The following is a 24,226-nucleotide window of genomic DNA, read 5'->3' as shown; positions in this document are numbered from 1 at the left end:
AGTTAGTCAAACGAGTATCCATATTTCTCTGTTTGGGGATCTTATTATATCAATAATTAAGGAAGTAATGTATAAAGAATGAGCAGAACTAGAATATTAGTAGCTTATAATGCATTTCAATTCTCAAAAGAATTCATCAGACCTATGATAATTGCCATAACGTGGAGTAGTGGTTATCATTGCTCAATCTTGAGTTTGATAAATTCTCTTTCATCACTCAGTTTTTATATTGAACTTTCTTGTTGCGAAATAATGTTCTCAGCTGTGCCTTGTTTATGTAAAATTCCATTATAGCTTCTGCATGAGTGGAAGAAAGAGTTCCTACTGATAACTGTATTATAAAAGCTTTGGGGTCTTGAGTATGATGAAGAAAAATGATTTTATTATTAGTAACCAAAGTTGAATTTGTATGCTAGTCATTGCTCTTTGCTTTGATATCTAGTCTTGTTGGCAGAAGAAGGATACCTTTTATTTGAGATTCGTGAGATGTTGATAATTGAAAAGAGCAATATATTTATAATGCCCTTAATATGTGATTCCTGATGTAGGTTAATGAGGGAAAAATCCCCAAAAATCGACTTGCACTTAAACTGCTAGCTGAGGAAATGAATTGATGGCCCAATCTGGAGGTATTATTGTAACTTGAGTTTGGTAATGGTTGATTTTGGATATGATACTTTTTGTTTGTAATCTGTAGCTAATATCAGTTGCTTTGCACTTTATCTAAGTTTATCGATTTTTTGTAACATGTTGTGACTTTTCCATGTTTGTCCTAATGGTCCACTCTTTTTATTCTAGGAAAGACTTGTGATACTGCCAAATCAAAATAAAATTGTCTGAAAATTATGCAATTTGTTTTTATCTTAGTCAACATGCATGTTAGAACTCATTCGATGAAGGTTTCCTTCTCAGCTCCTCAATTCATTTTTTTTTCAATGCTCGTTACAGAATCTCTCAAAACACAGAACAGATGACATTTTACTTTCAATATACACTGTTCATGAGATGGCTTTCCACCGCGCTCTTTCATAATTATCTGTCCAACTCTGTGTATCAAATTTCTCATTTGTTTTAAATTTTGTCATTCGGTAGGTTCAGTTAAACCAGCAAAGAGAAAGCCAGGAAAATCACTATATGCAAGAGTCACAGACACTGGTATTGATCTTAAAGAGGCTGCTAAGAGACTGAACATTGATTGGAATACAGCTGCAGAGATTGATGATGCTGATGTTAAGGATGAGTCAGATGTGCATTCAGTTGTGGTTTGTTTACTTGGCTTTCTCACGATAAATTGGTGTTTTTAATCATGTTCTTGCAATTACCAGATTAAGAAGAATATGGAATAATGAATACACTATTAAACATGTATAGTTAATTATGTTGTGGTTTACAGTAATAGTGTAAAAGAAAAACAAGAGAATAATTACCATTGTTGTAAGTAATGGTTAGAATTTGCAATAGAAGTAGATTACTATGATACCTTCTTGATTTAGTTCATTCAGAAACAGCTCATCAGTACTTTTTAGCCTGTGCAATATGAATGCAGATTAAAGAATGTAGTACTAATTAACTCATAGCTTAATGTTGTAAATGCTTTTCTGGTTTTGGTGTAAGCCGAGGCATGATTTTCAATGAGTATAATACAATATCATTGAGCAATTCTTTTGATGATTTTCTCAAACTCGATTGACTTTGTAATGCTTTATGATATGAAGGTTAAGAATCACCATCGCAATTGAGGACATGAGAGAAGTTGAGCTGGAAACTCGTTGGCATCAAAGGTCCCGATGCTCCCACCAGGAAACAGTTGGCTGCTGTTCTTGAAGAAGTCCCTCCTTTTAAGTTCCTGGATTTAGACCCTCTCCTTGCTAGTTTTGGTCCTTGGTTTCCTTGACTTTGAATCTAGGCCATTCACCAACCATCCAAAGACCCATAAAGAGACACTTCACAGTATTGTTTTTTATTCAAACAAAGAATCCATTAATGCAATGAATCAAGTAAAGATCAAATGCTGGTTGGAGTCTTAAATTATATCAACCAAAGAGTACTTGAAGCAAGGGAGAGTTTACTCTAGAGTTTTTAGGTTTTTCAATGAAACAACAGTGATCATGAGCACACAATTCGCAACTAATTAATTTCGAACCATTTTCTTGACCAGTGATCAGAACATGCCATTTTTCCACTATCAAAATTTAAAACAAATATGCAAAGATAGAAAAAGCGAAAAAATCAAGAACATCAAGTTAGCATCATACTATCCTTGATTTGATTTATTATCTATAGCTACATTACATTACGATATTTAAAAGAAAGAACATACATGATTCTTGTTATTGTATCACAAGTTCTTTTCCCCATCAGAATCTTCTCTGCAAACAAGCTACTTTTAAAGCAATTGCCAGTGCTATTTTATCTTTGATGTTGCCAAAGAATTGAAAATAGGCATACCTCCATGACTTCTTTATGAGTAACGTGCCACAAACACCCCAAAAGCCTATGACAAACCCAAGGACCATGCTGATATAGAAACCAAGCTTTCCGTTATGATCTTCATCTTCACTGTCTCTTCCATGAAAAGTTTGTTTTGTGATCGTGTCATCTCCCTGGCACTTGGTTGAAAGAGGAAAACCACAGAGTGATGGATTCCCCATGTAGGATGAATTATCCAATGTTTGAAGCTGGGGCCCTGAAGGAATTCTTCCAGAAAGGTTATTACAAGACAAGTTAAAGTGAGACAGTGAGGTCAAAGAAGAAAAGCTTTGGGGAATCTCTCCTGAAAGGTGGTTGTGTGAGAGATCAAGAGTTTCCAACTTGCTTAAGTTTTTGAACTTCCATGGTATCTTTCCAATTAAATGGTTCCTCGACAAGTTCAAGGAAACCAATGCAACGAGAGAACTTATATCTTCCGGGATTTCACCTTCTAAATTATTAGATGAAAAATCAATGCTCATTACTAAATGTAAACTATGATCAACGTCATATACAAGTTCTCTTCCTTTCATGATAACAGTTGTTGACTCGTCGTAATACTGATAGATTCCCCAAAAGGATAAATTGGAGCGTAGGGTGGTCAAATTACTCAAACACATGGGAATAGTCCCTGAAATGTTGTTATGGCTTAGGTCTAGGATATGAAGGTATTGAAGATTGCACAACTGTTGGGGAATATTTCCACTTAAAAAGTTGAATCGCAATTGCAGAACTTGCAATTCAGATAGCTCTGACCCCATCCATACAGGTACGATTCCAGTGAGTTTGTTGCCACTCAAGTCAATATCACTCAAACCAGAGCAATTTTGTTTGTAATCTGTAGCTAATATCAGTTGCTTTGCACTTTATCTAAGTTTATCGATTTTTTTTAACATGTTGTGACTTTTCCATGTTTGTCCTAATGGTCCACTCTTTTTATTCTGGGAAAGACTTGCGATACTGCCAAATCAAAATAAAATTGTCTGAAAATTATACAATTTGTTTTTATCTTAGTCAACATTGTAGACACCAAAAATTTAATGAAAATAAATTCATTAAATAATTCGGTCAACACTCAAAATTATGACTGAACAAATTTAGTCGGCATGTGGGTCCCACAAAATGTCCACGTGGCTTGTGAGTCAGCAAAATCACACAGACTCAGAGAATGACACTTGGCGACACATGAAAGGCCCGACGGCAATAAATGAATTTGCTCCGGCTAAATCAATTGATATTAAAACGGATCAATCAAATTAAATAAATTGATTCCAAGTCAAATCAAGTATTAAATCTTGTCTGCTGATTAGATATCAATTTGTAATCAGGACGACAATCAGTCATCAAATTAATTGGCTGATTCCTTAAATAGTCGTGATTAAACCAGCTAATTAACGCTGATTGGTTTGATTATGTTATTAAGGAAAATGTGATTAAAATCAGTCATTAAATTGGTTGGCTAATTCCTTAATGATCGTGATTAAATTAGTTAATTGACGTTGATTAATTTGATTACGTAATTAAGGAAAATACAATTAATTACGTGTCATCATGTCATTCCAAATTGGAAGAGACGCCGACACTATAAATACCCCTTCTCAAATCAAGAGAAGGACTTCAGCCAGAAAAGAGAAGAAAATACTCTCAAAATTCCTGAAGCCTCCCAAGCTCGTGTGAAGAACCCTCAAGCTGCCAAATAGCCGGTTCATCACCAACCTCAAGCCAAAGCACTCGTCACGTGTCGACTCTCGTGACCATCTTCCAACTCAAGATCAAGCGTCAAGCCCTTGAGTGAAATTCATCGTCGGAGATCGAATCAGAGGATTACCAAAGATTGTAACCCGCACTTGAATTAATAAAATATATTATTTTTGTACACGTGTCTGTATCTTGTTTGCTTTCAGATTTTCGTGTTTACAAATTGGCACGCCCAGTGGGACCTCTTTGCCTCTCATCTCCTTCTCCGTAAGACGATTCCAAACAAATCCGTTCGAGCAATGGCTTCCAAGAACATTCAAGTCATCCCGAAGAACAAATCCAAGACAACGACCTCGAAATCGAGCAGCAGCTCATCTGGTCACGTCACTCGAAGCATGGCGAAGATTCAGCCTACAACATTTGTGGCTTTGCCATCTAAGCCTCGCCAACCAATCATCACCCTAGAAAGTCTAGGGGCAGGGAAGCATGTCCCTCGAAGTGAAGAGAGACAAGCTCCAAACACAAAACCAAGGGAACGATCATTCTCACCTGCCTCGGATGATCACTCAAGCACTGGATCATACCATGGAAGTCCTAATGCTGAAGAAAAGAACACTTCTGAGATGCAGTCAGAAGGTGCGTCTCACCCCTTAGCAATGCAAGTCATGATGACTGGGGCAACCACGCTCGAGGAGCAAGTAGCTAACCTGATGGAGGCGGTTCAAAAGCTCACCAATACCGTCGAAGAAAAGGATATGCAGATTGCTCAACTTTGGAGTAGGCTTGAGAAACAAAATGATGAGGATTCTGCTAGGATTCCGTACAAGGATGACAAAGACAAACAAGAAGAAACGTCAAAGGCAAATGACAAGGACGGTGATGGTCAACTTGGTTCTTTGTCCATCCAGCAGCTGCAAGACATGATCAACAACTCCATTAGAGCTCAGTATGGAGGTACCTCTCGTGATTCCCTCACATATTCCAAGCCATACACAAAAAGGGTGGATAGCCTGAGGATGCCCTATGGGTACCAGCCGCCCAAGTTTCAGCAATTCGAGGGGAAGGGCAATCCAAAACAACATATTGCTCATTTCGTCGAGACTTGCAACAATGCAGGAACGGAGGGAGATCATCTTGTTAAGCAGTTTGTACGTTCATTAAAAGGCAATGCCTTCGAATGGTACACTGATTTGGAACCTGAATCAATCGACAGTTGGGATCAGATGGAGCGTGAGTTCCTGAATCGTTTCTATAGCACTAGACGTACAGTGAGCATGATGGAACTTACTAGCGCCAAGCAATGGAAGGATGAACGCGCAATTGATTACATCAACAGGTGGCGTTCGTTGAGTCTTGATTGCAAAGATCGACTGTCAGAAGTATCTGCGGTGGAAATGTGCATCCAAGGTATGCACTTTGATTTGCTATATATTTTACAGGGAATCAAGCCCCGTACGTTTGAAGAGCTGGCTACGCGAGCACACGACATGGAGTTGAGTATAGCTAGCCATAAAGGGAAGAAGGAGTCAATTGTTGACCAAAGAAAAGACAAGGTCTTCGGAAGCAAGTTTGATAAGGCACCGAAGAAACCTACAAAAGAATCAATGGCTGTCAACATTGCCCCAGTCAAAATCTCTACACGAGATAAGGAGGTTATGAAAGCAGAGCCAACTCGCACCTACGACAGAACAAAGCGTTCGTTGAAGGAATGGCAACAAAAGACATATCCTTTCCCAGATTCCGACGTGGCAGGCATGTTGGAAGATTTACTTGAGAAAAAGGTGATAGAGCTCCCAGAATGCAAGCGGCCCGAGGAAATGCATCGTGTCAAGGACCCGAAATATTGCAAGTATCATCGGCTCGTTAGTCACCCAGTGGAGAAATGCTTTGTTCTGAAAGATTTAATAATGAATCTCGCCAAGCAAGGAAGGATCGAGTTGGATGTCGACGATGTTGCTGAGGTAAACTGCACTACCATCGTGTTTGGGTCATTCGAGCCTGCCCCGTTGCCTCGTCTTCCAATGAAAGCACCATATCAGCTTTCGAGAAAGCCATGCATGAAGTCAAAGTTGGAGGAAGTCAGGCCAACCCAGCAAGCGAGCCTCGCACCTGTTGCAACCCCTAAACTTGACTCAGTTGTTGATGACGAGGGATGGATACTTGTCACTCGAAAGAAGGCACGCAAGAGCCCATCGCCATGTGTACCTATCACTCAAGCAAAATATAAGCAGTCACAAGAAAATCGTCAGTGTCTCGAGAAAGATAAGACAAGATTTGTCAAAGAAATGGGCAATCCTTTTGTTCGAAGACCTCATGGTCTGGCTTCGTCAACAAAAGCCTTTCCCAAGAAAGGCAACAAACAAGAAGAAGTGAGAACTGCCCACATGACCACAAGCTACGAATCTGGTTCGAAGGATTCTGCCAAGGCTGAGTCAAGCACAGTCAATACTAACCAAACGTCAAAGGAGAATGAGGTGTTGAAGCAGCTAGAAGACCTACCATTTCACTTTAGCATCCCTGATCTACTACAACTACCAAAATCGACGAGAGGTGCTTTGGTACAAGTGTTGATTGACATGGGCAAGAACTCCACAGACATTAACAAGGTGAAACTGAAGGAATGTGTCACGTGTGTTGCAGATTGTGATGCCATCCACTTTACGGATGAAGACCTTCAGTTAGGCTCTAAGCCGCATAATAGACCTCTCTTCGTGTCAGGGTATGTGCGAGATCAAAAGATAAACCGCATGCTTGTAGACGGAGGGTCTGCTGTAAACATTATGCCTAGGTCGATCATGAAGCAGCTTGGCATCAATGTAGAAGAGTTATCTCGAAGTCGTCTCATGATTCAAGGCTTCAACCAAGGGGGGCAAAGAGCCATAGGCATGATCAGAGTAGACATGACAATTGGAGAAATGAAGTCGAACACTTTGTTCCATGTGATCGAAGCGAAGACCTCCTACAATTTGTTGTTAGGACGACCGTGGGTTCACGAAAATGGTGTCGTCCCCTCCACTCTTCATCAATGCTTCAAGTGGTATGATGGCGGAGTAAAAACGGTAGCAGGTGATACTAAGCCATTCACTGAAGCTGAATCTTACTTTGCGGATTCTAAGTTCTACATGGATGATGAAACAGTAAAGGAAGTTCTCCCAGTTGGAGTACCCTCTACAGGGAAGACTGCAGAGGTGCGTAATAAGGAAGTGGAATCCAACATGGCAAGAAATTCCACTGAGGAGCCACATAAAGTTTCGTCCGAAACTAAAGTGACAGCTTCAAAAAACAAAATCAGCTCCTCTGCTCCAGTTCTTCGTTACGTGCCAAGGTCTAGGCGAAAAGAAGGGGAATCTCCTTTTGTAGAGGCAAATGAGCAAGAACGTCCTCGAAAGCTAGATGAGAAGGACGTAGAATTGCTAAAAGAAACATCAACCATACCGTTGACGAAGTTGAGCAACGATACACCTACCAAGCAGCCGCTAAAGGGATTTGTCAAACCGATTCAAGGCAAGACAGAACATGGTACCCTTCCTGGCAAAAGGACAAAGGAAGGATTTGACCCTAACGCTTACAAGCTGCTAGCAAAGGCTGGATATGACTTCGGTTCGTCAAGCAAGGAAGGTGGCCAAGTCATCCCTGGTAAAAAGGTGCATGAGCTTAATGAATCTCAAAGGAGGTTAAGAGAGCAAGGACGCATAGTTGACCCTGCTAAAGCAGGTCTTGGTTTTGTACCAGGCAAACCAATTAAAATTTCAGGAAGAAGAAAAGTTGCAAAGGCAAGCACGCAACACATTAGTGTTGAGATAGTAGAAGAAGAGACTCAAGGATCTGAAACTGCCCCTCGCGTTTCTGCACTTGATCGCATTCGTCCAAATTCTCAAGTTGCGATGCCTGAACAAGTTGATGAGCTGGCACATCGAGTCTCTGTATTTGATCGTGTCGATACTTCAACAAGCCGAGTCTCAGTTTTCAACCGCATCACCCAAACGACCACTCGAGCTTCCGTGTTCAATAGGTTGTCATCTTCCGATGAAGGAAATAAGAAATCTGAGTCAGCCCCTCGAAAGTCGGCACTTGAGAGGATACAAGCACCCAAAGAGCAACAAAAGCAAAAGAGAAAGATGATCGACGACCAAGGAAACAACAAAGAGATCCGAAGTCTCATTCCGTCATGCATGAAGCGACGCTCTGTGTTAGAGGTGAGCTCAAGTGAACAACTCAAAGTGAAGGAGCACACCATCATACTCACTGGCCAAGTTGATGGCAATAGCGAAGATGAGATTGTACAATCTGCCTATCATATCACGGTAGCAGAAGCAGAGGCTTTTGAAGAAGATGACTATGATCATTCTGAGGATGAAGTAGATGAAGCTCCTCCAGAACTTGAAGACGGGGGGCAAGCTACTGTCGACGAGCTTAAAGAGCTCAATTTGGGAACTAAGGAAGATCCAAGACCTGTCTTCGTGAGTGCTTCGCTGAGTCCCGAAGAAGAAAAGAAATACTATGATCTGCTGCTTGAATATAAAGACGTCTTTGCATGGACGTACAAAGAAATGCCTGGTCTTGACCCAAAGGTAGCGGTTCATCGTCTCGCAGTTAAGCCTGAGGCTCGACCGATCAAGCAAATGCAACGACGCTTTCGGACAGAACTCCTGCCTCAAATTGAAGCTGAAGTTGATAAGTTGATTGCTGCAGGTTTCATTAGAGAGGTTCAATATCCTAAGTGGATTGCAAACATTGTTCCTGTCAAGAAGAAGAACGGACAACTCCGTGTGTGCGTGGACTTCCGCGACTTAAATGATGCGTGTCCAAAAGATGACTTCCCTTTGCCCATCATTGAACTCATGGTGGATGCAACAACAGGGCATGAAGCTTTTTCCTTCATGGATGGGTCATCTGGGTACAATCAAATCAGGATGGCCTTAGAAGATGAAGAGCTTACTGCGTTCCGTACTCCCAAAGGCATTTATTGCTACAAAGTCATGCCATTCGGGTTGAAAAATGCTGGTGCAACATATCAACGTGCTATGCAGAACATCTTCGGAGACATGCTTCACAAGTACGTGGAATGTTATGTCGACGATTTAGTGGTCAAGTCAAAAAGGAGGACGAATCACTTCCAAGACCTAAGAAGGGTGTTTGACAGACTACGCAAGTACCAGCTCAAGATGAACCCCCTCAAATGTGCTTTTGGAGTTAGTTCAGGCAAGTTTCTTGGATTCATTGTGAAACATCGTGGCATTGAAGTGGACCAGTCAAAGATTAAGGCCATACAAGACATGCCTGAGCCAAGAAATCTACGCGAGTTAAAAAGTCTCCAAGGTCGGCTTGCTTTTATTAGACGGTTTATATCAAACCTTGCAGGCCGGTGTCAGCCATTTAGTCGACTTCTGAAGAAGGATGTGCCTTTTGTATGGGATGAAGCTTGCCATAACGCCTTTGAAAGCATAAAGAAGTACTTGGCAAACCCTCCAGTGTTAGGTGCACCCATTCCTGGGAAGCCGCTTATACTCTACATTGCTGCTCAAGAGCGATCACTCGGGGCACTTCTAGCTCAAGAAAATGAAGCAAAGAAGGAGAGGGCTTTGTATTACTTGAGTCGAACTCTCACAGGACCGGAACTGAACTATCCACCGATAGAGAAAATCTGTCTCGCACTCGTCTTCGCCATACAAAAGTTAAGACATTACATGCAAGCTTACACAGTGCATCTAGTGGCGCGAGCTGACCCAGTCAAGTTTGTTATGTCACAACCCGTCTTGACAGGGCGAATGGCAAAATGGGCACTACTCCTCAATCAGTATGAGATCATCTACATACCGGCCAAAGCGGTTAAAGGACAAGCATTGGCTGACTTCCTAGCGGATCATCCTATTCCTGCGGATTGGGAGATTTCAGATGAGTTGCCAGATGAAGAAGTCTTTAATACAGAGGTCCTCCCTGCTTGGCAAATGTTCTTCGATGGGTCTTCACGAGCAGATGGAGCAGGAGCTGGTGTGGTCTTCATTTCTCCGCAGAGGCAGATATTGCCTTATGCCTTTACTCTTGGTGAGTTATGTTCCAATAATGTTGCTGAGTACCAAGCGCTAATTATGGGACTACAAACCGCAGCTGAAATGAAAATCTCAAATCTAGAGGTATATGGAGACTCGAAGTTAGTAGTTGATCAATTATTAACTGTCTATGAAGTGAAGAAAGAGGATTTAGTTCCTTATTTTCGGCTCGCCACACAACTCTTAAAGGGTTTTGATGTTGTTACACTAACGCATGTGCCAAGGAAAGAAAATCAAGTGGCAGACGCTTTGGCCAACTTAGCAGCAACTTTGGCATTATCAGAGGATGAAATCATACACCTTCCAATCTGCCAACGGTGGGTTGTACCTACAATCTCTGAGTTTTGGCATGAATACTCCAATGTTATCTCTGTTTACGTGATTGATGCGGATGACTGGAGGTACCCGTTGATTGATTACCTTGAGCAAAATAAGTTGTCTGATGACCCAAAGCAACGCTTGGACATAAGACGAAGAGTATCACGCTTCTTCTACTATAAGGAGACTCTTTATCGACGATCATTCGATGGATTGCTTCTTAGATGTCTGGGGAAAGAAGAAGCTGCTAAGGCTATGGAGGAAGCTCATTCAGGAGTATGCGGAGCTCACCAGTCAGGTCCTAAACTCCATTTTCAAGTGAAGAGGATGGGTTACTATTGGCCCACTATGGTTAAAGATTGCATGGAGTATGCACAAAGGTGTCAGGCTTGCCAGTTTCATGCAAACTTCATCCATCAACCACCAGAGCCACTGCATCCAACGATTGCTTCCTACCCCTTCGATGTGTGGGGACTTGATGCTGTTGGGCCCATAACTCCGAAATCCTCCGCCAGTCACTCATACATTCTAGCGGCTACGGATTCCTTTTCAAAATGGGCAGAGGCGGTACCGCTTAAAGAAATAAAGAAAGAAAATGTTGTAGACTTCATCAAAGGGAATATCATTCAACGATATGGTGTTCCTCGCTGCATCATCACAGACAATGCCAAGTACTTTTCCAATAGTGCCATGGAGAAACTCTGTGAGAAATTTCACTTCAAGTTACACTTTTCTTCTATGTACAACGCCCCGGCAAATGGGTTGGCTGAAGCATTCAACAAGACATTGTGCAACATTTTGAAGAAAGTTGTCAGCAAAACAAAAAGGGATTGGCATGAGAGAATGGGCGAGGCGCTCTGGGCCTATAGAACGACATATCGAACTCCCACGAAAGCTACACCTTACTCCCTTGTATATGGTGTTGAAGCTGTCTTACCCTTGGAGAAACAGATTCCATCTCTGAGGATTGCTTTGCAAGAGGGACTGACTGATGAAGAGAACGTCAAGTTACGCCTTCAGGAGTTGGAAGCCTTAGATGAAAAAAGACTTGACGCGCAACAGCACTTGGAATGCTATCAAGCTCGAATGTCACGAGCTTTCAACAAAGGGGTTCGACCCAGATCCTTTCAAGTTGGTGATCTAGTGCTTGCCGTGCGCAGACCTATCATTATGACACACAAGACTGGTCCAAAGTTTCAGTCAAAGTGGGATGGACCTTATGTAGTCCGCGAAGTCTACACCAATGGAGCCTACAAAATTGTGGCTGAAGATGGCCTGAGGATTGGCCCCATAAATGGAAAGTTCCTGAAGAGGTACTACGCTTGAAGAAAGCAAGAAGCCGCTCCTAGCCAGCATGAGCCTAAACTGCACATGGCACACACAAAAAAAAAAATAAATAAATAAATAAATAAAAATAAAAAAAATTTACAGCATCCATAAACCCTTGAACTACGTGATGACTTGATTCCTTCATTGGAAGGATACGTAGGCAGCTTGGGAATAACAATCTCGAGTTCAGTCAAATCAAATAAAAATAAAGGGTTTGTTTACTATTCAAGAAGTAAATAAGTAGAAAAGTACTTATTTTTTATAATAAGTTATGACTGTCAAAGTTTGACTTATTACAAATGATAAAGGAAAATGAAAAAAAAAATCATCAGAAGTTACAAATGGAGAACAGCTCTTCACACCCAAGTCAAACCCTTGAAGCTATTGCGGTGGTTCTCAAAAGTATCTCGCAATGATTTTGTCGTCTCAAGCTCTGCAGTGGTCACCTCGGGGGTCTCTTGGATTTGAGTCTCCTCATTTTTTAGGTCGACAAGCTTCTTCTCCTGTAGTAGAAGTCTCTCGTCTAGTAAAGTCACTGTTTGCTCCAATTTTCGTTGCTCCTCCTTTAATTTCTCCAAAGACTTGAGTGTAGATTGACGATGATCAGAGTCAGCTTGACGAATTGAAGTGACCTTCGCAATTTCTGACTTTGTGTCAGCCAGACGTTGAATACGTGTGCCTGGAGTAGCCTTGCGTGAACAAGAAAGTCGTGCCAAGTTGTATTGGTCAGCACTACTCAACAATCCTTCAACTTTTCCCCTTACGGATGAAGGATCAATCCCATAATGGCTAAGCTCAGCTATCAGCTTGTCAAGCTCCCCCTTGCTGGAAAGAATGGTCTTGGAGGAGTGCTTCATTATCATATCTTCAATTTGTTCACAAACTGCAGTAGCAGCTTGTTGACGAATATCACGAAGTCTTTGGCTGGCATCTATAATAGCAGCTCCACCAAGAGAGGCCTCAGAAAAGGCTATGGTGTTCAGAGGCTTAGGAGGACGCACCATGGTAAGTGGACCTGTACATATATCATTAGTTAAAAAAAAAAAAAAAAAAAAAAAAAAGAGGCTTAAAGTGCAATGAAAATACACAAGAGTTAAGAATTGTACCTGTAGGGTCAATTTGCTGTGAGTCATTCTTTGCATTGGATTTTCCTTTCGTGGGTAAAGCGTAAGCCTCAAGTTCCGCTGCAGAAGGAACACGTATAGGGTCTAAAGAGGCGTCATCGTTTCCCCAAAGTGAATGACCATCAATCTCTGCACCCTAAAAAGATGGGAAAAGAACAATTCAAGTTCCAAGAAAACCAAAAAAAAAAAAAAAAAAAAAAAAAAAAAGGAAAAAAAATCTCTCTGACGCAAGTCTAAAAAAGTTACCTCATTTCGCTGCAGCATCGGTTGCGAAGAAGTTGAGATGTCACCAAGAAAGTCAGTATTCAGAGTGAACTCAGCATTGGGATCACAATAAGTAGGGCCGAGGCTGGTGTCAGTTTTTCGACGCTTAAAGTGCACTTCACTATCATTGCTACCGCTGCTTCCACTACGCCTTCTTTCTTTGATGACAGGTTTTTTCAGCTTAAGTGGACGGATGAAAGCGACGTGAGAATCTAAAGAGTCTCCATCATCCTCTAGAATGTCGACTGGATGAGCCTGACGGTCCTTATCTGGGAGCGAAGCCCTATCAGGAAGCGCAGGGACATTGGTGCTACATTCGACTTCACAAGCAATCACATTCTGGCGACGAGGCGCAGCGCGGTTGACGTCCTTGTCTTCTTTTGCTTTCAGAGGCTTGTGCAGGGCTCTACTAGTAGGCGCTACTCTCGTCGTCTTCACTGGTGTAGAATGATACACTTTAGACCACCAATCAACATAGTCTCGGGTAACCATATACTCCGTGATAGCACTCTGGATCGGCAACGTTACCTCACAGTTAGTGTCCATTCTAGTGCAAGAATCCCAATGCAAATAAATCAAAGCTAGTACGCTGGTGCGAATGTCATTCTTAAGGCTGCCAGGAATGTCTTGGACATAACCAAACTGTCGACTAAACCGATGTGGACTGTATGGCTGAACGACTCGTCGGTTATCCTGCCTTAGAGAAAGGTACCCGGATCGAAGGCTGATAAGATATATCAAGTCTAAATGGGAGATGTTACTGCGGTTGATAATCACTCTGCTCTCTGAAAATACCCTGGCAAATACACCCATCTTCACATTATCACATGTGTCGAACAAAGAAAGAGCCTGTGAGTCTCCAAAATGCCTAGCTGAAAGTTCTCCGGAGAAGCGAACCATACGGGGCCTTAGGTCGTTGGGAAGTGGAGACTGAAAGTGGGTGCCGAAGTACTCTGCTAGCCATGCATAAATATAATGAAAAGGAAGAGCAGCCGAGCAATTACCTGGATCGCTGGAAACAGAAAGCTCGTTCAAACCCTGATAGATGCTGGCCAGCACTGGTACCGCTAGGCAAAACTGTACACCCTGTGACATTTTGCTGGCGACTTTGAATACTCCTGGACGAATCAAGCCGGTGTTGTCTCCAGGTAAAACAAACAGGCACAACCAACAAGCAAGAAAAGCGGCCAAGTAGGTGGACTCTATATCTTCACCTTCTACGCCTAAGTCCTCAAAGACTGCGAGGTCTGCAGAAGTACGTTGTCGGATTTCATGGATCCTGCCAGATGGATTAAATACATTCGGGGGCGGATCTCTTTTGTTCCTGGTGCTTTTGTTTGGAGGCCTCTTGTAGCGCAAAGCTCCTCTATACCAATATCGTATCCAGGAAGTTATTTTCACCTTCTGCCCTTGGCTTTCTTTGCAGAGCTTATGGTAGGCGAGAAACAAATAACGGCAGCTCTGTTGACTCCCTTTGCTCGTTGCAGAAAGCTCTTCAGCAGCTGGGACAACCTCATCATAGAATCGTCCGGCAATGGGTAAACCTCCAAGTTGGTCCAAATCCCAGAGGGAGATAGACATTTCCCCGTTAGAAGTGTGGAGGGTATTCGTCACGGGACACCAGTACTCGCAGAAGGCTCGTATGACAGCTGCAACACGGTCATAGCTGAATAGTGAGGCGAATATAGCTCGATAGAGGCCAGTCTCCCGGGTAAGCTTGCCATTCCTGCTTAAGATATCTTCTACCCATTCCCAGTAGAACTCTGTGTAAGAGAAGCCTCCATTTGCGCGAAATGCATTGCTCCACTTCACTGAACCGTTGCGTACACGATCGCTGAGAAGCTTGAATGGGGTCTGAGGAGTGTTCTGATCATGATGCGAAGACTTCAGCAACAGTACATGCGAGTTTTGTTGGTCTCTTCCAGATCTCGGTTGTCGGAACATAGCCAGCTGGCGAGGCACTACATGAGTCCACTGGATGATGTGAGCTGAAGGGTCATAAGGAGGGACATCGATCGCTTGAGGCCCAGTCAACGATGGGTGCACTTGCAGAGTAGTTCCATCATTTTGAGCATCCTCCGGATCCTCGAGGATGGTGATTGTCCCTTTCTTGAAGCACTTGAAGAAAGCCATGGCCACGAAAGGACAGAAATCGCGATCGCAAGTGTCTGACGATGTACGCGAAGCCTAACCGCTTTTGGTGGATCCTACCACGCACAAAGGTGGAGGAATCCAAGCGTTTAGGACGTCCACGTTCTTCTCCTTGATGTCGATAGACGTCCGCGTTCTTCTCTCTGTGAGCCGCCAAATACGCGAAGCCTAACCGCTTTTGGTGGACCCTACCACGCACAAAGGTGGAGGAATCCAAGCGTTTAGGACGTCCACGTTCTTCTCCTTGATGTCGATAAACACGCAAAGCCTAATTGCTTTTGGCGGACCCTGCCACGCACAAGAGTGGAGGAATCCAAGCGCTTAGGTCGTCTGCGTTCTTCAATGATCGCCAAAACCCTACAAAAAAGAAGCAATATATATATTGACATACATATGAAGCTTTGCGACATTAAAAGGGGTGATGCCATGAAAAAGGAAAAAAATATATATATACATATATATATATATATAATCATGCAAGAAGAAGAAAAGAATATGTCATGGAATTATATTTTGATTAGGTCAAGGCAGGTTATGACAATAATAAAAAAGGGACATAAGGCCAGACCTCAGCTTGATGACTTGCGGAACTGAAGGCAAGAAATTAGCAACAAGAAGCAGCAAATAAAGAAGCAAGTTGGCGTTCTACAATTGTCACCACAATTCTGAAAAAAAAAATTTAAGTAATTGTTAGAGTACACATATACTGTGCGAGGTAAAAAAAAAAATTCCTTCTGTGAACATGAATGAGCAATTAATCATGCCACTGCAAGTTTACATGTGTGATGTGAAGAGAAATTCCAGGGGCTGCAGTGTTGCACATGCATAAATATGAGTGTGTGATCAAGTGCATAAATATGAGTCTGCACGTGCAAGCTTCCAATTATATATGTTCATGTCAGAAAGAAGGAAACATGGAATCATGATATTATGAATCTGGCAGTATATATGCATGTACGGTGCCGAAAAAAAAAAAAAAAAAAAAAAAAAAAAAGATAAAAAAAGGGTTGATATCATGAGAAAATATGTGGGGGCAGGTGATAAAGAATGATTAAGAGTAGGAATGAGTCATGGCATCATGGTTTGCACATATCTTGTTTGTATGTTCAGACCATACAAGGAGGAACATGGATAATTGAATGACGTCAGGGCATGTATGACAAGACGATAATCAAAATATTGATTAAAAGAGGCGAGCAATGGACGTACAACTAGTTACCTTTCCCACTACCAATAAGTCGCGCAAACTCAAGGTTCGAGGTTGAGAAGCAGCACGTCAGTAGCAGCAAGTTCCTGTCAGGAAAAAAAAAAAAAACAGAGAAAAGAAAAAAGTTAGCACAGACTGTATCGATTAACTCGGTTATTAACAAAAAAATTGAGTGAAGACAAATCACCTTAATTGCTCGATGATCTTCTGCAACACCAAAGACAAAAAGCAAGAAAGCAAGGAACGTGAGAATTGATAGTCGATTCCAAGAGTTGCTGTTGCTGAAGAAGACGGGTTAGAAAAGTAGGTGTGAGGAGGCCGTCCTTTTATGTTGAAAGTCTAGGGTTTTTCACTTCATTAATTTCCTAGTTGAGACTAGAAAAATATGGCAGAAATCCTAAATTTTCTGTTATATATGGCAATAATGTTTTGAGTGCAGAAATTTTGTGAGTAAATATTTTATTCTGAAAAAATCAAAGATTTATTCAGTAAATATTCTTATATTATGGGATTTGTCACATGCCCATTTGAAGTCCTTGCCATATTTACAAAATTAAATCCTGATTGCGAGAGAATCCCTACAAAAAAAAAAAAAAATTTCGAGAGAATCTCTAAGAAATTAAATCGAGATTCCAAAGGAATCTCTATAACTTTGGAGTTCTACAAGCCAGCTCCATTAAAGCAAAGCATTGCGACAAGCTAAAATGGAAAAGCCGTCAAAGTCAAGGTGACAAAAAAAAAAAAAAAAAAAAAAGTCAAAATTCAAACTTCAAGTCACACTTCCAACACGTGACAACCACATGTTTACAGCGCACCTTGAAGTGGGGGCATTTGTAGACACCAAAAATTTAATGAAAATAAATTCATTAAATAATTCGGTCAACACTCAAAATTATGACTGAACAAATTTAGTCGGCATGTGGGTCCCACAAAATGTCCACGTGGCTTGTGAGTCAGCAAAATCACACAGACTCAGAGAATGACACTTGGCGACACATGAAAGGCCCGACGGCAATAAATGAATTTGCTCCGGCTAAATCAATTGATATTAAAACGGATCAATCAAATTAAATAAATTGATTCCAAGTCAAATCAAGTATTAAATCTTGTCTGCTGATTAGATATCAATTTGTAATCAGGACGACAATCAGTCATCAAATTAATTGGCTGATTCCTTAAATAGTCGTGATTAAACCAGCTAATTAACGCTGATTGGTTTGATTATGTTATTAAGGAAAATGTGATTAAAATCAGTCATTAAATTGGTTGGCTAATTCCTTAATGATCGTGATTAAATTAGTTAATTGACGTTGATTAATTTGATTACGTAATTAAGGAAAATACAATTAATTACGTGTCATCATGTCATTCCAAATTGGAAGAGACGCCGACACTATAAATACCCCTTCTCAAATCAAGAGAAGGACTTCAGCCAGAAAAGAGAAGAAAATACTCTCAAAATTCCTGAAGCCTCCCAAGCTCGTGTGAAGAACCCTCAAGCTGCCAAATAGCCGGTTCATCACCAACCTCAAGCCAAAGCACTCGTCACGTGTCGACTCTCGTGACCATCTTCCAACTCAAGATCAAGCGTCAAGCCCTTGAGTGAAATTCATCGTCGGAGATCGAATCAGAGGATTACCAAAGATTGTAACCCGCACTTGAATTAATAAAATATATTATTTTTGTACACGTGTCTGTATCTTGTTTGCTTTCAGATTTTCGTGTTTACAAACATGTTAGAACTCATTTGATGAAGATTTCCTTCTCAGCTCCTCAATTCATTTTTTTTTTTTCAATGCTCGTTACAGAATCTCTCAAAACACAGAGCAGATGACATTTTACTTTCAATATACACTGTTCATGAGATAGCTCTCCACTGCGCTCTTTCATAATTATCTGTCCAACTCTGGGTATCAAATTTCTCATTTGTTTTAAATTTTGTCATTCGGTAGGTTCAGATTAAACCAGCAAAGAGAAAGCCAGGAAAATCACTATATGCAAGTCACAGACACTAGTATTGATCTTAAAGAGGCTGCTAAGAGACTGAACATTGATTGGAATACAGCTGCAGAGATTGACGATGCTGATGCGAAGGATGAGTCAGATGTGCCTTCAGCTGTGGTTTGTTTCCTTGGATTTCTCACGATAAATTGGTGTTTTTAATCATGTTCTTTTAATTATCAGATTAAGAAGAGTATGGAATAATGAATACACTATTAAACATGTATAGTTAATTATGTTCTGGTTTACAGTAATAGTGTAAAACGAAAAAACAAAAGAATAACTACCATTGTTGTAAGTAATGTTTAGAATTTGCAATAGAAGTAGATTACTATGATACCTTCTTGGTTTAGTTCATTCAAAAACAGCTCAACAGTACTTTTTAGCCTGTGCAATATGAATGCTGATTAAAGTTTAATTATACATGAAGTACTCACCAACTCAAAACTTAATGTTGTAAATGCTTTTTCTGGTTTAGCTAATCCTTGGTTCTTAAGACATCTTATTATCTTGCTTTATGATTTTCTCAAACTTGATTGACTTTGTAATGCTTTATGATATGAAGGTTGAGTTCACCATTGCGATTGTGGACATGAGAGAAGTTGAGAGCAGGAAACACATTGGCATCAAAGATCCTGATGCTCCCACCAGGGAACAGTTGGCTGGTGTTCTTGAAGACGTCCCTCATTTTAAGTTCCCGGATCCTCTCCTAGGCTAGTTTTGGTCCTTAGTTTCCTTGACTTAGAATCTAGGCGATTCTTTAACCATCCAAAGACCCATAAAGAGACACATCACTGTATTGTCTTTTATTCAAACAAATAATCCATTAATCGATTTCAATGGAAATTCATTTGGGAAATGAATATTACCTCCCAAATTTAAAAACCTTTTTTATGGACTATTGTTCATGGTAGACTTCATACAAATGTCCAGAAAGCTAGAAGAGGTTTTACTGAAAATGGTCATGCTTGTTTGAGGAGCCAAGAAACTCTGTTGCATCTATTTAGGTACTGCCCTAAAGCTCTCACCATCTGGGAATCTCTTACTTGGCCTACCACTATCAGAAATGCTTTTCAATTGGATCGGCTTGGATGGCTTGCTGCAAATCTTTATTGCCTTGTTTTCTATACTGAGAATTTAAGATGGTGCAATATTTTTGTTTTCACTTGTTGGTATTTATGGAAGTGGAGAAATAAGGTAGTTTTTGAGGATAATTTTTAGCTGCCTACCAATGCTACTCAACTCATCTTAAATGCTGCAAATGAATGGATTAATGCTCAAGCTCAACTCTCCAGGTTAGATAGTTATCGTCTTAATATCCTTTCTTGGTTGAAACCTCCAATTGGATTTTTGAAACTTAATGTGGATGGCACCAGATCCAAGTAATCTGGGTTTATTGGAGCTGGGTGGGGTGATTAGAGATCACAATGGAGATTGGTTGTCTAGTTTCAGCATAAACTTGGGGGTTGGCCAAATTATAATTGCCGAAGCTAGGGGGATGCTTTCTGGATTGAAACTTGCTTTTGACTTGAATATCAAAAAGCTTGAAGTAGAATCTGACGTTGCTGATTGAAGGTTGCCCTATATCTCATCCTTTAGGTAACATTATCAATAGTTCTAGGCATCTAATCAATGGAACTGAAGAAGTTATGATCTGACATATTTTCAAGGAATGCAACTATACAGCTGATGATCTTGCTAAGCGAAGTCTCAGCCATGACTATGAGTCTATGACATTGTAATTTTTGACACCCCTCTCCCTCAGAGCAAGTTCACTCGTAGTCAAGAAATGTCAAGAATTTGACCAGTTAAGTTACTGTTCACTGCCACTGGACATGGGTTTCCACCCGTTTTTTTCTTGACCTGTCAAGACTGTTCATAGATTTTTACTGTTCACTTCTTACTGCCATTTCTTCTTGTTCATTTCCACTGTTCATAGATTTTACTATTCATACATTGTGGCAAACACGCATCCAGCACTTCTTGAATTGGTCCGTGCCTTCCACGCCCTTCTCCAGCGCGTCTCACTCTCGGCGTCAGTGGCTGACGTCAGCCACGTGTGGGGCTTGGGCTGACCTGGCAGCATGCTTGACTGGGTCAGGAAAATAGTCAGGCCCTTGACCCTTTTTTTGGCCTTGGTCATGCAAAGCCAACTTTTGGCCGGTTAGAGTTGGGCCGGTGGAAGATGAAACTTCCTTCAGCTGGGCAACACATCATCAATTCTGAGCTGGTGCCCGGTCAAGTAGAGACCGGTGGACTTGCTCTCATGTTGCTAGTGCCTTCACAGATGATCTTTGCTATCTCCCAAGTCCCAACAGCTAGGAGTGTCAGAACAGGGCCTACGGACTAATTTTCTGTTTTTCCTTTTGGTTCAGGCCTTTTAGGCCTCCTTTGTAACCAAAAAAAGAAAGAAGAGAATCCACTAATGCAATGAACCTAGCAAGATCAAATGGTGGTTGGAGTCTTAAATTATATGAACCAATAGTACTTGAAGCAAGGGAGAGTTTACTCTAGAGTTCTTAGGCTTTTCAATGAAACAACAGCGACAATGAGCACACAATTCGCAACTAATTAATTTCGAACCATTTTCTTGCCCAGCGATCAGAAAATGCCATCATTCCACTGAAAATTTGAAACATGTATGCAAAGATTGAAAAGCGAAAAAATCAAGAACATCAAGTTGGCATCATACTATCCTTAATTTGATTTATGGTCTACAGGTATATTACATTATGATATTTAAAAGAAAGAACATATATGATTCTTATTATTGTATGACAAGATCTTTTTCCCATTAGAATCTTTGCTGCAAACAAGTTACTTTTAAAGCAATTGCCAGTGCTATTTTATCTTTGATGTTGTCAAAGAATTGAAAATAGGCATACCTCCATCGCTTCTTTATGAGTAACGTGCCACAGACACCCCAAAAGCCTATGACAAACCCGAGAACCATGCTGATATAGAAACCAAGCTTTCCGATATGATCTTCATCTTCACTGTCTCCTTCTGGAAAAGTTTGTTTTCTGATTGTGTCATCTCCCTGGCACTTGGTTGAAAGAGGAAAACCACAGAGTGATGGATTACCTGTATAGGATGAATTATCCAATGTTTGAAGTTGGGGCCCGGAAGGAATTCTTCCAGAAAGGTTATTATAAGACAAGTTTAAGTGAGACAATGAGGTCAAAGAAGAAAAGCTTTGGGGAATCTCTCCTGAAAGGTGGTTGTATGAGAGATCTAGAGTTTCCAACTTGCTTAAGTTTCTGAACTTCCATGGAATCTTTCCAACTAAATGGTTCCTCGACAAGTTCATGGAAACCAATGCAACGAGAGAACTTATATCTTCAGGGATTTCACCTTCTAAATTATTAGATGAAAAATCAATGCTCATTACTAAATGTAAAGTATGATCAACGTCATATACAAGTTCTCTTCCTTTCATGATAACAGTTGTTGACTCGTCGTAATCCTGATAGAGTCCCCAAAAGGATAAATGGGAGCGTAGAGTAGTCAAATTACTCAAACACATGGGAATAGTCCCTGAAATGTTGTTATGGCTTAGGTCTAGGATATGAAGGTATTGAAGATTGCACAACTGTTGGGGAATATTTCCACTTAAAAAGTTGAATCGCAATAGCAGAACTTGCAATTCAGATAGCTTTGACCCCATCCATACAGGTACGATTCCAGTGAGTTTGTTGCCACTAAAGTCAATATCCATCAAACCAGAGCAATTTTGCAAGGAAGAAGGAATTTCTCCCGCAAAAAGATTGTTGTTCATCTTTAAAACTCCAAGATAACTTGGGATGCCCATTGAACTGGGAATATTACCAGAGAGATTGTTGCTTGAGACATCCACGACATATATTTCGCTCCACAGACTCCATTCTTGAGGGAACTCTCCAGAAAACTGATTGTTTCTTAGAGAAAGAATTGTCATATTTGGCAATTGGCAAATTGAAGGTGGAATACTTCCTTTCAAATGATTATCAGAAAGATACAATTGTTCTAACAGAGGCACATTAGTGGGCAAAAGCTGCTGGAGTGTGCCTTCAAATTGACTACGACGCAAATCTATGACAGTTATTTTCGGAAACTTGAATTGGAAGGGAAGTTTTCCGCCAATGTCATTGTTAGGTAAATGCAAGGATTCAACCTGTGAAGATATCTTCAAGAGCCATTCCTCAGGAATTCGATCAGAAATTCCAGTATTATCAAGCAGGACATGAACTAGTTGAGTTTGAGATCGAAGCCATACCGGAAACGCAGGACCCGCTCTGCAGTTTTGAATGTAAACTTCGCGGAGGTTGAATGGGGGAAGCCAGTCATCAGTCACATTGAAAATGAGGGATGACGACAAAGCAGGTCTGTCTGTGCCTATTCGAAATGTCTCCAATCTCGTGAGGTTCATGAGATGCGCTTCCGTTAGAATTCCGTTCCATGAATTCTGAGACAGATCTAGGTCGACTAGCTGAGAGAGTTGTCCCAAATCTTGAGGAATAATGGAACCGTTCATAAGATTATCAGAGAGGTCCAGTGTTTTCAAGGAAGATAAGTGTCGAAAAGATTCTGGAAATGATCCAGAAAAAGAGTTGGAACGGAGGTCAAGATGCTGCAATTCACTTACCATCCCCCCATTATCTCGACAATTTGAGAAACCACTCAAAATCTCTTGAGGAATTTGACCTTGGAGATTCATATCAGATAAGTCTAGGTGTTCGAGGGATTTGGGGCTAGTAAGATTTAAAAGCCATGTGGGGAATGGAGAATTAATAAAATTAAATGACAAATCAAGGACCAAAAGTGATGTGAAGTTAATTGCGGGCAGGGAGAGTGGATGCTGGTTTCCATCAATTTGGCAACGAGACAAATGCAACTCTAAGAGTGAAGGAAGCATGTTGACATCATGTAGCCAACTTACTCCTGTGCTGCTAAGGTTCACGAATCCAAGATTCAGGTACTTTAGGGAAGAGAGATGAGAAAGCCAATTCAAGTTTTTAGAATAAACATGACCGGAATCATCACATTTGACATCAAGATAGTTCAAGTTTGAGAGGTTACCAAGGGAAGAGGGAATCTCTCCCGCAAAGTAGGAATTTGAGAGATTGAGATACCTCAAACTCGTAAGCTGCCCAATGAACTTGGGGATGTGAACGGATTGAAAATTGTTCTGGCTTAGATCTAAATAAGATAAATGTTTCAAGCGAAGCAAAGAAGGATTTATCTTACCCGTTAAAAGGGAGTCTTCAAACCATGTCACGTTCCAAACCCATGAACTCGGGTAGGTATCTCGATATGTGTTTCGGAGGTCCATCTTTTCAACATGACTAGTTCGGTTGTTGCATGAAATCCCTTGCCATTGACAGCATGCATGACCCACCCAAGAAGAAAGTCTGCCAAAGCGATCGACAAGATCATGTTTGAAGCTGAGAAGAGCTTGTCTCTCTTCCTTGAAGCATGAACCTGGAACTCCATGCCCCGAACCTGAAGAAGCCAAAAATAGCAAGAGCAAAAGGTGAAGAATGAGGTGAGAGATCGGGTTCAGGTTCACCATAATTTGATCTTGTTTTTGTTGCAGAGATAGTTGGGTACGGATCAAGCATTCAAGCACAGTACGT

General features: G+C 41.0%; 3 protein-coding genes across 7 annotated transcripts in view; 1 reads left to right on the top strand and 2 right to left on the bottom strand.

The window, feature by feature from the left end:
• LOC112165222 (ycf3-interacting protein 1, chloroplastic) overlaps positions 1-19,535 on the top strand; it is a 24,674-nt gene extending 5,139 nt beyond the window's left edge. The window contains exons 6-8 of one of the 5 annotated variants that reach the window (XR_002922707.2): positions 549-629; positions 1,099-1,262; positions 1,716-2,009. Coding sequence is in view for 1 of the 5 variants with exons in the window: in XM_024301676.2 (XP_024157444.1) it covers positions 1,716-1,739 (24 nt within the window). In the remaining 4 variants the exon portion in view is untranslated. Of the gene's footprint in view, positions 1-548; positions 652-1,092; positions 1,263-1,715; positions 2,010-8,119; positions 8,124-19,363 lie in introns of those variants that run through there. The other 4 variants (XR_002922706.2, XR_005800062.1, XM_024301675.2 and 1 more) reach the window with 4 other exon arrangements.
• LOC121049409 lies at positions 12,195-16,022 on the bottom strand. Its single transcript, XM_040506720.1, has 5 exons — positions 15,972-16,022; positions 14,257-15,760; positions 13,235-14,124; positions 12,971-13,124; positions 12,195-12,879 (listed from the first exon to the last, which is right to left on the bottom strand). Exons 2-5 carry the CDS (start codon positions 15,383-15,385, stop codon positions 12,221-12,223), a joined length of 2,832 nt encoding a protein of 943 aa, XP_040362654.1. The 5' UTR covers positions 15,386-15,760; positions 15,972-16,022; the 3' UTR covers positions 12,195-12,220.
• Positions 16,637-24,226, bottom strand: LOC112165219 (receptor-like protein EIX2). The gene is made up of 4 exons (XM_040506721.1): positions 23,838-24,226; positions 21,497-23,099; positions 16,798-16,891; positions 16,637-16,696 (listed from the first exon to the last, which is right to left on the bottom strand). The coding sequence occupies exons 1-4, from the start codon at positions 24,160-24,162 to the stop codon at positions 16,652-16,654; spliced, it is 2,067 nt and encodes a 688-aa protein (XP_040362655.1). The 5' UTR covers positions 24,163-24,226; the 3' UTR covers positions 16,637-16,651.

Source organism: Rosa chinensis, chromosome 5, assembly GCF_002994745.2.
Source record: "Rosa chinensis cultivar Old Blush chromosome 5, RchiOBHm-V2, whole genome shotgun sequence".
In the NCBI taxonomy this organism is placed as follows: domain Eukaryota; kingdom Viridiplantae; phylum Streptophyta; class Magnoliopsida; order Rosales; family Rosaceae; genus Rosa; species Rosa chinensis.
The sequence above is the reverse complement of the archived record's forward strand: the minus strand, read 5'-3'. Positions and strand labels throughout refer to the sequence as shown.